Source organism: Chiloscyllium punctatum, chromosome 3 (genome assembly GCF_047496795.1).
Source record: "Chiloscyllium punctatum isolate Juve2018m chromosome 3, sChiPun1.3, whole genome shotgun sequence".
Lineage (NCBI taxonomy): Eukaryota > Metazoa > Chordata > Chondrichthyes > Orectolobiformes > Hemiscylliidae > Chiloscyllium > Chiloscyllium punctatum.
In genome coordinates, this window is record NC_092741.1 from 124,464,642 (window position 1) to 124,477,050 (window position 12,409).

The following is a 12,409-nucleotide window of genomic DNA, read 5'->3' on the forward strand; positions in this document are numbered from 1 at the left end:
GTTAATAAGAAAAGACAGCACATTATAATCAGAGCTCACTGATTCCACAATCAATGGATCAGATCAAAGCTCTATAGCTATGTCAACTCCAGTCATGAATCAATGACTGTTAAAAAGCAAATGGGAGGAGAAGGCTCTCTAAATATTACAAGTAAAACAAAGATGTGCAGATGCTGGAGATCTGAAACAAAAACAGAAGTTGTTGGAGAAACTCAGCAGGCCCAGTAGCATCTGTGGGAAGAATGCAGAGTTAACATTTCAAGTCTAGTATGTTAACGCTGCCTTTTCCCTCACACATCTGCTGCCATATCTACTGAGTTTCTCCAGCAATTTCTGTTTTTGCTTTGGCTCTCTAAATATGCCCTCCTTACTGATGGAATTCACAAGATGAAGATGAAGCATTTGCAAACATCGTCAGACAGAAGCATAACGGAATATTCTTTCTTGTCCTCCCCAGCAGTCCCCACAATCAAAGATGTCAGATTTCAGCTAATTTGACTCATTCTACGCAACATCAAGGTTCACCAAGGTATATTTGAGCAAATCCAATCGGCCTCAGCTTTTGGGCTGCAGGCTTTTAACCTGGAATGAGCTGCCAAACAGTTCCAGTGCTGGTACAACACTGCCCAACAGTGACTAGACAATATGCAAAAATTCCCAGACATAATCTGTTTACAAAAAGCAGGAAAAATTCAATTTCTGTTCATTAATCGATGCTTAATTATCAGAACTAATGGAGGGTGTAGTTGACAGATAAAGTAACAGTTACTTTCTGATATGCTTACATTTAATTTACACTTACATTTAATTTATTTAACACCACTCAATCTTCAGACCGCCCTAAAACCTTGGGGTTCAAACTTGCTCACAAAAGATGAATTCTCAAGAAATGACGTAGTAGGACTGCTCTTAACATCAAGGCAGACTTTAATCAACTGAAGCACTGAGGAGTTTTACTAAAACTAAGTCTTTGAGAATTGGGGGAATACTCTCACTGGTTAGAATTCATACTTGACACAAAAGAAGATAATTGTGAATGGTGAAGGCCAGTTATCTCAGCCACAGGACATCACTCTTCAGAACATACCAAGAAGAGTCATGTTGAAGCATCAGCTCTGTTTCGCTTTCTCCAGATGCTGCCAGAACTATGGGTTTTTTCAGCATTTTGTGTGTTGCTTCAGATTTGCAACATATGCAGCACTTTGCTTTTACTATATATTGGACAATTTTCATTTCACAAATACTGAAGCGGTCTGTATCCATATGTAGCAAGACTTGAACAATCTTTAGGCTTCAGCTGATAACTGGAAAGTAACATGTGTGCTTCCAGTGCCAGGAAATGAACCTCTCCAACAAGGGTGCAAAACCAACTTCAATGTCCTTACCACTGCCAAGATCCCCACCATTACTGAGCTACCTAGTTGACTCAACCCCAATTGGGCTAGCCAAATATCTATCATGGATACCAAGAGTAGGACTGCGTTTCTGTGCTAAATGAATAGCCTCTTGGTCCTTACAAAGCCGAAGTCAAGAATCTGGTGGAAAAAAAATGTCAAGCAGCTTAGCACTAGCTAAGCAAAGTAGCCCGGATCAGTCACCATCTAAGTCCAAACATCTTTTTGCTCACTTTGCAGAGTTCTAAGACTACAATGCATGATATATGTAAATCACTTCCCAAATCACTAACCTGCTTCCCCACTGAAATGAGTAGCCGAACATTGGCTGAGTCTCTCTCTCATCACAGCCATTAAAATTGCCTTCTCCTGCTGCTCCACACTCCCTGGATTTGCCCCTGCTGATAAGGCCGCAGTTGTCACAAAATTTATTCAGGCATCAGGCAAACAGCCATGGGAAGTGAAAAGTTTGACCCATAGTTTGCACAGATTATTTAGCAGAGGACCCAGATCCCACATTTTTTGTCAGCTTTGTGTGTCCTACTTTAAGCACGCTTTGCACATACTTTTATCACATTTGCAACCAAAGATAGGGAATACAGACTTCTACCCCAGTGTATACTCAGTTCAGACGAGAAAAGCCCAGGGGTCTGAAAAGCAAAAAAAGCCTTACCATGAGCCTCTGAAGGTGAACTCCTTGTTTCTCACACATCGTGGTAAAGTGTTTGAAATTGGAGTCATCGAGCACTATGTAGACTGGAACTCCTCTGGCAGCAGCCTCCAGCACCTCCTTGAAGATATCCACATCAGTAAAGATGTCCATAACAATCGCAATGACCTGTTTGAAATTTTCAACGAACAATGTTAAGTCAATTAGCCCTTGGAGCTGACCTGCCATTGTATCACTTTGGGAACAACACATTCTTTTAAAATACATGAAAGAACTTATCCAAAATTCCATATGCATAAAAGCCAATTCACATTGAAGAAACACATGTTATAGCAGAACTGACTGTACTTTCTTTTCAAGGACTAACTATTTTCAATCCTCATGCCCAGCCATTTAAAACTGCAGCTACAAAGCAGGTCAGAGGCTTGGGGTCCTGCTGTAACTCCCCAAATCCAGTCCACCATCTACAAAGGACAAGTCAAGAGGGTGTTGGAATACCCACCGTTTGTCTGGATGAATGCAACTCCAATAAGACTTGAGCAGTTTGACACCATCCAGGGCAAGGTAGCCAGCTTGGTCAATAACCCATTCACCACTTCAAACTGCCTCCATCACTCATAAACAATAGCAATGTGTGCCACTTACAAAATGCACTGCAGCAATTCACCAATGTTCCTTTCAGAGCATCTTCCAAAACCCTGAGCTCTACCACCTAGGAGAACACATACATCATCTTCATGGGTGGAGCATTGTCTGCAGCTCCTCTTCAAGCTACCACCATCCTATCAATGTTACATCACTGTCACTGAGTCAAACCCTGGAGCACCATGCTGGAAAGCACTGTGGTATACCTACATCACATCGTTCAAGAAAGTGGCTCACCACCACTTTCTCAAGGGTAATTTGCAAGAGGCAACAAGCTCACATACCTTGAAAGACAACCACAACAGTAACCACAGTCATGCCTGGCCTCTGTGATGGTTATATTTACATACCCAGGCAAAAAGGCATCATCATCATGTGATTATCCAAAAAGAAAATCAGGCTATGTATAATATCGAAAAGATCCTATGGTGCTGATAGTCAAATGCTTTAATTCCCCTCTGGTGGCATCTGTGGCAAGAAAACACCAGGTTCTGAGGCGTTTTAACCTAGATCTAGATTACAGTATGAAGGAAATAAATGATAATAATGCTAAAGATCTGCATTCGGTAACTTAAAAATACAATATGAATTTGGCCAGTAATGCAATAATGGAGCAACATCACCTTTTATTTGCACCATTCGTGGTGTACGGCTCTACCTCCCAGTCAGGGGAACTGTGGGATTTCAATTTACTGTCATTTCCACTCACAGCTCCTATTGAGATTCATGGGTGTTAGAGGGGATTAGGGCCTCTTCTGGAGCCAATCAGCCCTACTTCCATCAGTGACAATTACATTACTTTCCCTCCTAACAAAAATCTGGACTTTGTCTTCAGGAACACAGGCTCCCAACTCTTTAAGGTTGGGCAATTTATTCAATAACGTTTTCCATTATCATCATCCATGGAAAGTGAAAGGGTATTATCTGGGCATCTCATTATACTGAAGTCGTTATACAAACACTAACAGTTGTGTTCTCTCTGTCTCAATATGTACCTATGATGCTTTTTTTGACCACATCTGATGTGTGTGTTTCTCTTCCTCTTTCTTATTGCTCATTGGAATTTCTGTATTTTTGAAAGGAATTGATAGGTGACACAGGCATTGTAAGGAAGGCAGATGGCAAGGTGGCACAAGCTACTATTACATGTTGGTTCAAAGGAAGATTAAGATAGAGTAATAGGTTGATAGGTTTTGTGTCTGTGTGTGCTTGATGGGACAGGTTGGCTGTGACAAAGGGGCATACCTTAGATGTAGGAGACTTTTCAGGTAGTTGGGCATTATTCCAATTCATGAGGTGTAGGCATGACTAACTAAGCAGTATTTGTTGCCAATTTCCAAGTGTCCTCAAGAAAAAGGTAAAAATCATCACATTACTGGATTCAGGAGTCACATGTAGGTCAGACCAGGTAAAGATGGTGGATTTCCTTCCCTCAAGGACATAAGTGAACTAAATGAGTGTTCATAAAACAGTCCTGATGATTTCATAGTTATCATTACTAAGACATGTGGGAAACTCAGAAATTATTCACTGAATTCAAATTTGACCAGTTGCCAGGATGGGATTTGATCCAATGTCCCGACAGCATTAGCCTGGGGTTCTAGATTACAGTCCAGTGACATAACCTTCCGGGATAATGGTGGTAATGGGTAGCTGCAGTATGCAATGTTTGAGGAAGGAATTTTTTTTTCTCTTTTCATTCACAGGATGAGGGCGTTGCTGTCTATCCCTAATTGCCCAGAGGGCAGTTTAGAGTCAACCACATTGCTGTAGGTCTGGAGTCACATGTAGGCCAGACCAGGTAAAGATGCCAGTTTCTTTCCCTAAAGGACATTAGTGAGCCAGATGGGTTTTTCTGACAACCGACAATGGATTCATTGTCATCATTAGATTCTTAATTCCAGATGTCTTATGGAATTCAAATTCCATCACCTGCCCTGGCGGGATTCAAACCCAGATCCCCGGAATATTATCTGGATCTCTGGATTAACAGTCCAGTGATAATACCACCTAAGGCCAGTGATTCATTTTGCCACACTGCAGTCACGTTGTTTATTCACAGATCTTGATATTCTCTGAAGACCTCCTCCTCATGATCATGACAGATACTATAACAGGAGCAGAAGAGATTTTTCTGATTGCTATGTTAAACTGCCTATCTCCACATTCCTTTAAGGGAACAATATCAAGGTATAAATGAAAAGTAATAGGATTAATTTAATTTAATATTAAATTCATTAAGAAAATCACGTAGCTATGGCTCATAACCAGCGAGGCAATTAATTATTCCCTACCTCTAGTTGTTGGGGAAGGGGGAGGTGAATAGTTAAATTAGAGCTGCTATTAATATCAAGACATTACTCATTGAGAACATTTGAAGCTCAAGACTAGCCTTAAGAATGAAAGTAAGTCAGGAGGGCTCAAAAAGCACACAGAATCCTGCTGGAATTTTAGTCTGACCCTAAGTGGGGTAATCACCCTGTTTGTCCCGCCAGGTAAAACTACTGGGAAGCCGGCCGAACCCAAGGTATGTGAAATAAAATCACACTTAGTGGGACCTACTGTGGGAGGACTATTCTTCCATAACCCGTGTGGAAAGTCCGCTCCTCAAAAAGCCTTGCAAACATATTTCCTCACTAGCAAACTCCAACCCCACCACCAATCCCTACCTGTCTGCTTGCCCAGTACTTCCTCTGCTGTGGATAGCCTACGAGTTACAACAATAGCCTGAAAGATCCCCACAATCAGCCAGCTACCATTTCCCAACAAAAATGGGTGTGTTCAAATGAGCCCTTGTTGGTGTCCACTTTTTTCAGCTTCCTGCATCTTTCAACTTTCATGCTGGAGACTTAATTTTAACTGTAAAAGAAATTCCACATGGAAACAATTGTAAACATTGTAAATCCTAAAGACTGCAATTTTGTTTCTATTTCTTTGGATTGATCTTGGGTCAGAATCATAGAGACAATGAGGAGCTGACTAATCAATCCATTAATCCTGCTCCAGCTCTTTGTTAAAACTCCACAAATCCTTCCCTTGCCTGCACATTTTTTTTCCTCTCATCACATATACAATATTCCCAATTCTCTTTTGAAAGATACTATGGAAACTGCTTCCAAAACCTTATCAAGTAGTGATTTCAGATCATCAACTCTCTGCCTAAATAAATTTTCTTTTGTCAATGATCTGAAATCTGTGACCCCTAATTAGAAATCTCCTGATTTATTCAATCAAAATGCCCTAATTTTGAAACAAACAAGAACAGAAATTGCTGAAGAACTTCAGCAGGTTGGCAGCATCTATGGAGTGAAAACGAGAGTCAACATTTCAAGTCCAGTGAACCTTCTTTAGAACTTCTGAAGGGTCACTGTTTCTCTCTCCACAGATGCTGCCAGACCTGCTGAGTTTCTCCAACAATTTCTGTGTTTGCTTCGGACCTCCATCGTCCACAATTCTTTGTTTCATTGCCATGATTTTTGACAATGGTTATGTCCAAATGGCATAATGACCCTCTTTCTGCTCAGCTTGGAATGCTTTCAGACAAAGTTGGTTCCTTACCTTATCTTCACCATTGTTCACATCAGTTAGCCCTTACTTTCCAAAACAAATAGCGCAAGCCTTAACTTGGCACCACATTTAATTTACTGGCGAATTATTGTAATACCTGTTTTCCATTTTTTATTAACTTCCTGACAATCTCCTTGATTGTAGGCGAGTTATCGCGAGGCGGATGAAAGTATAGGTCGATTTTGGTTTGTGTCTCCAAGCCTTTAATAACATAAGGCCATCCCAAGTCTAAATCTGGAGCATCCGTATCAGATTGAACAGGCCAGTAGGTGCCAGAGGATGAACCATCCTTATTGTCATCCAGATAATAGGTTGCAATGGATGGGGCTAATTTTTGAACATTGTCCTTGATTAAACAGATCTCTTCCTCAGCCAGGAATTCACTCAGTCCTTCCTTTGCTAGAAATTGTTCATAGGCAGGAATCCCTTCATCTGCTAATGTATCAATGGCTACACGGTACCATTCCTTATAGTGAGGTTCAACATAATCCTCAGATCTGAATTCTTCGCCCAGTGAAGAGATGTGGGAAGATAAGTTCATGTTGTTAAAATGGAATATGAAATGTTATCCAGGGTTGATGTTGTACCTGCTGGGGGAAGAAAAGCAAGTATTACAATTCTGTACAACCAGGAATTCAAACCAGACCACAAACAGTTTAAGCATTTTACAACTTTTGCTGTTAAAAGATACTTTAAAAATTTTTCCTTGTCTTGCTTCACCTCAATATTGATGACAAAAAAGACAGTTAGCACGGACCATTAACACAAAAACCAATGGCAGTTGGTGCCCTTTGAATACAATAAATATGGGGAATAAAAAGTAGTCAAATAACATCGTAACAACCATTGATTGTTGTAAAAATCCACGTGGTTCATTAGCATCGTTTAGAAAGGAAATTTGCCATCATTAATCTGGTCTGGTCTACATTTGACTCCAGATCCACAGCAATGTGCTCAACTCTTAAGCACCTTCTGGCAATTAGGGGTGGTCAATAAATGCATCTCATGAATAATAAAGAAAATACTGCAGATGCTAGAAATCCGAAATAAAAACAAAAATATCCTGGAACTACTTAACTGGTCAGACTGCATCTGTGGAGAGAGAGAGAAACAGAGTTCACATATCAGGTTGAGATTCGAAAGATCTGATGAATAATCAGGAACCCGAAAATTAATGCTGCTTTTTCCCCTAGATGCTGCCTGACATTCCTGAATATTGGCAAATTCTGTTTTGCCATCCATTATAACAAGCTTGGCTGCTCTCAGATGTACACAAACAGGGACTGCTGTTTGCGGTTTCAGTATCCATTCAAAACATATTGGGAGTTTCAGTGAGAGAACTCTTAAGGTTGAATACATATCGGGCAATGAGTGCACCAACTAATAGCTTCCGACTGATCACTGCAATATAACTGACCACAGAAGAACTCCATGGGTTGAAGTGGGGAAAAACAAAAGTGCTGGGTTTTTTTTGAGAAAATTAATCCAGATTTAACAAAAACTACACAATGAAATAACGCTGCCCATGCTCTAGTGATGTCGCTGTAAGTGTGGTTACGCTGTTCAAAGCCCTTACATTGAAACCATTGTTACCAAACGACGTTTGTCGAACAAGTTGCCTGTAATAATGTTATATTGTTAAACAGAGCAGATATACAGGGACCCGAGAAATGTTTTGCTCCACATTTCTACAGAAGTTGGAGTTGAGTTTGCTTTCGTCTTGGCTGCATTGTCATGGATATCTCCACTTGTACTGGTGTTCCCATTGTTAGATGCTTGGTTCTTAAAACAGCGTTACATTGCTTTGACAGAGCATGAATTGTTTGGTCCCAGGAATGGTCAGTAAGAAGTCGGTGCTGGCCTATGAGCAATTGACCAGAAGACAGGCTCAAAAGAGAAGCTGAAATGTTTACTTACTCTGTCCAGTAGCTTGGGAGCACGGCCTTATTGACAGTTTTAGTTATAGATAACTAATTCTCTCTTCAGTGTTGAAACAGCCACTGCAATCTTCGCTGGTTCAAATGTTTTCAGTGACGGCCTGCAAACTGAACAGTTTAGTAAGTACGTAAGCAGGGTACGGCACCAGAGTACAGGGCGTGGAAACCAGTTCTAACATGTACTGTATGTCAAGGTGTGTGTGTGTGTGTCAACTCGCTTACTGACGCCGGGCCAAAGATTATGCAAAAACCTGTTTCATTCTGTGAACCACCCTTCCTTTTCATTTAAACCAACAACTAAGAAAGTATTTTCTTTAAAAACGAATCAGGTGGAAATAGCAATCCATACTTGAATCACGTAGTTCATGGAGTTATACTTTCTGAGTTACATGACTTCTTTTTTGTTTTATTTGCCAGTTAATCATTGGTGGGATTATACAACTGAAACTACCGTCATTTTAACAGTGGCTGCAGTGTTTTTAAAAAGCATTTCCTTGATTGGAGAGAGTGTTGTGGAGAAAGCATTTGCAGTGCTATAAAACTGCCAAGTTTCAAATCTGATTCTTGCTCTTTGAATGGAAACACAAGACACCAAATTAGCAGCTAGTTCGGCGAACGCTGATAAAAGTGTGCTTTGCAAAGTACAAGCACCTCTGGCCCAGCATCAACCATTCATTATTTATGTCAGGAATCCTGTGAAATGACGAAAGTGCAGATCTCCCGCTGTCTGGGTAGATTCGATTGGAACTGTTTAGGAAAGGTGATCTTCTGGTCAGCAAGTCTGTTGCTCCAGGGACTCCCTGAAAGATAGCTTCTTACTCTTCAGTTAGAAATCCAAGCAGTTCTGATTTACTTGCGTGCATAGTGGTGCAGGATATATTAGAGACAGAAAAATCCTCGTGTAACTCAGCACCGTGCAACACCGAATCTACCCTGACGAGCTCCTTATCCCATTTACCGCAAGATCCACCCCCAACCCCTTACTTGACCAGCCCCTACCCCGCTCTCACTGCCCTCCCAATCCAACTTTATCCTCACCAATATTCCTTCTTTTTTTTTCCCACTGCACAGATCTCCAAGGTCCCTGTACAGCAGTGATCCAAAACCGGAAATCACTGTGAGGGGACCTCCAGGCATGAGAGGGAATCCTGACCCATCTCACTCTGCCATCCTAAAACCCTGCCACCATATCAACCATCCACCCTTACTCACTTTCCTCACCCAGTCACCTTAGCTTCTTGCACATGCTGCACCCTATCCACTTACATACTCACCCCATCCACCCTACTCCTTTACTCACTTTATCCCCTAACACACTTACCCCATCCCACTCTAGACTCTGACACAATTAATTCAACAATTCTATCTCTTTATCCACTATATACCCCTCCATATCTAACCTATCCACCACATCCCCCTCCATCCCTGGAAGCACTTAATGTTCAGCTCTATTGCTTTACCCCCTCTATTCCCCGACATGCCAAAGCTCCATGGCTGTTCAAAAAGGTTCAAAAACATTGAAACTCTTTACTTAATGGAATACAGCAACTAACATATGGGCATGGCCTCTGCACGATTCTCTAAGCTGCTCACTCTGAGGAATCCGTGCTGAATCTGTTCCGAATGATACACTTTTCGGAAGATCACTCAGTAAATTGGGAGGAAAAATGTGCATTCCTTTTTCCAATCAGGGAATCAGAACAGGATTTTCTGACTTCCTTCCGCACTGACCCATCTTTCTCTGCCAGAGAACTGGATCATGTTTGCACTGGGCTTTGTAAACTTAAAATATTCCAGTAACACTGAAGTCAGTTTTTAAGGAGCAATTCCCAAAGGCTGCACACAGCATTCTTTCTTGCTGCCACCTCTCAGAATCATGTCTCAACCGATTTAGGACATTTTAAATTAGTAAACAATATAGTGCCGGTGCATTCCATTGCCATTCTGCAAAGTTAGTTTCCCTATGTCATCTGCGTGAAGAAAAATATATCATGTTGTTGGTCCTAATTGTCAGCTGTGGCTTGATCTTGATCTGAGTCACAAGGTTCTAGGTTTATAGTTGACCCCATATTTTGAATTGGTGACCCTAGGTATAGATTCTCACAACCATTTTGCTAAGGCCCCCTCAGGATCTTATATTTTTCAATCAACTCACTTCTTACTCCTCTAACCTGCAGTTGAGCCCAGTCCATCCAGCCTTTCCTAGTAAGACGACACTCACATCCCAGGTATTGTTAAACATCTCTGAACTGCTTTCAATGTATTTCTGTCTTTTCTCAAATAAGGAGACCAAAACTGTACATAGTACTTCAGATGTCATCCCACCACCTGAAAGTTATAAGTGAAGCATAGTCTCCCTAATTTCATATTCAATTTCCCAGGCAATAAATGTTAAGTTATCTTTCCTAATTACTTGCTTGGATGGCACGGTGGCACAGTGGTTAGCACTGCTACCTCACAGTGCCAGAGACCTGTGTTCAATTCCTGCCTCAGGCAATTATCTGTGTGGAGTTTGCACATTCTCCGTGTGTCTGTGTGAGTTTGCTCTGGTTTCCTCCCACAGTCCAAAAACGTGCAGGTTAGGTGAATTGGCCATGCTAAATTGCCCATAGTGTTAGGTGAAGGGGTAAATGTAGGGGAACGGGTTTGGGTGGGTTGCTCTTCGGAGGGTCGGTGTGGACTTGTTGGGCTGCAGGACCTGTTGCCACACTGTAAGTAATCTGCATATTAGCATTTTACAATTCATGCATTAGGACACTCAGATCCCTCTGCATCAGCTTTGCTGACTCTGACCACTAAAGTCAAGCTGCTTATTTTTCTTTCTTCCTGCCAAAATGGACATTTCACATTTAGCCACTTTATACTCCATTTGTCAGATTATACTTTATAGTCCATTTGTCAGACCCACTCGCTTAACCTATCCATATCCATTTGTAACTGTCTTATATCTTCCACAAAACTTACTTTTCTATCTAGCTTCATATCATCATGAAATTTAGCAATTATGCTTGTAGTCTCTTCATCCAGAACATTTGTGAAAATTGTAAAAGTTTGAGAGCCCACCACTGATCCCTCTGTTACCATTCATTATATCCTGCCAAACAGAAAATGGCCATTTTTATGACTATTCTCTGCTTCGTGTTAGGCAGCCAGTCCTCCATCTGTGCCAATGTGTTATACTGTACATTAACTTTTTATCCACAAAACCATATGATACAGCCTTTAATTAGATGACTTCTGGAAATACAATACATCCACTGGTTCCCCTTTATCTACAGTACGTTATTTCTTCAAATAATTTCAATTAGTTCAACATGATTTCCTTTTCAGAAGGTCATGTTCAATCTGCCTAATTACCTAAGTGCTCTGCTTTAACTTTGCTCATAAAGCCTTCTGACATTTTCCCTATAAAAGACAACAGGTCTGGAGTTGACTGGTTTTAGGCCTGTTCCTTTTTTGAATAAACAAATTGCATTTGCTTTTTCCCATCTCGGGGAACCTTTCCTGACTCTGAGAAATATTACTCAACAAAAAATGGCAAAACCCTCTAAAATGTACTGTTTTTCATTAACTCGTATTACTAATTCACATTCAGTTTATTTTACAGCACAACATATAAATGCATCATAAATTATGTCAAATTGTGCATGATTTCTCATCCCATTCATTTCTTCGTTTTGGATCAACATCACCAAATGTGGTACATTCAGTATGACATTATAATCCTTGTGTACTTGCATCCTACAACTTACTATGAGCAGTCTTTCAGGAGAACTGATGGATATATAAAAAAAATCTTGCAGTCAGACCAACTCTTAATGACCTTTGGAATGTCTCACTTTTCATAAGTAGGAAGAAAACTTGTTCAGAACAGTATAAATAATTATTAATTAACAACTCAATGACCTGATGTATTCACAAGCAGCCATAATTAAAAGGAGTTTCCTATTTATATTATGGTCTCATGAGGAGTACTTGAGCTTTGGGTTTACAGGGACAAGATCATTTAAACACCATCTTATCAGCTCTTTGTGAAATAGGCTACTGAAACCAGGCTACCTGGGAGCAAAACTACAGGAGATCTGCTAGTATTTGTTAACAATGCTAATCATGCTGGTAACTATATCTGTCGCAAGTGAAATGTATGGAAAAGAGAATGTTCAGATACAATTTATTGAGACCTATAGAAGCTCATT

At 40.6% G+C, this 12,409-nt stretch overlaps 1 protein-coding gene across 2 annotated transcripts in view; it reads right to left on the reverse strand.

The window, feature by feature from the left end:
• fam83b (family with sequence similarity 83 member B) overlaps nucleotides 1–8,472 on the reverse strand; it is a 40,423-nt gene extending 31,951 nt beyond the window's left edge. The window contains exons 1-3 of one of the 2 annotated variants that reach the window (XM_072560246.1): nucleotides 8,194–8,472; nucleotides 6,374–6,863; nucleotides 2,068–2,232 (exon numbers count right to left, since the gene is read on the reverse strand). In XM_072560246.1, coding sequence (XP_072416347.1) covers nucleotides 2,068–2,232; nucleotides 6,374–6,817 — 609 coding nt within the window. In that variant the 5' untranslated portion in view covers nucleotides 6,818–6,863; nucleotides 8,194–8,472. Of the gene's footprint in view, nucleotides 1–2,067; nucleotides 2,233–6,373; nucleotides 6,867–8,193 lie in introns of both variants that reach the window. The other variant, XM_072560241.1, reaches the window with a different exon arrangement.
• Nucleotides 8,473–12,409: the final 3,937 nt, after the last annotated feature.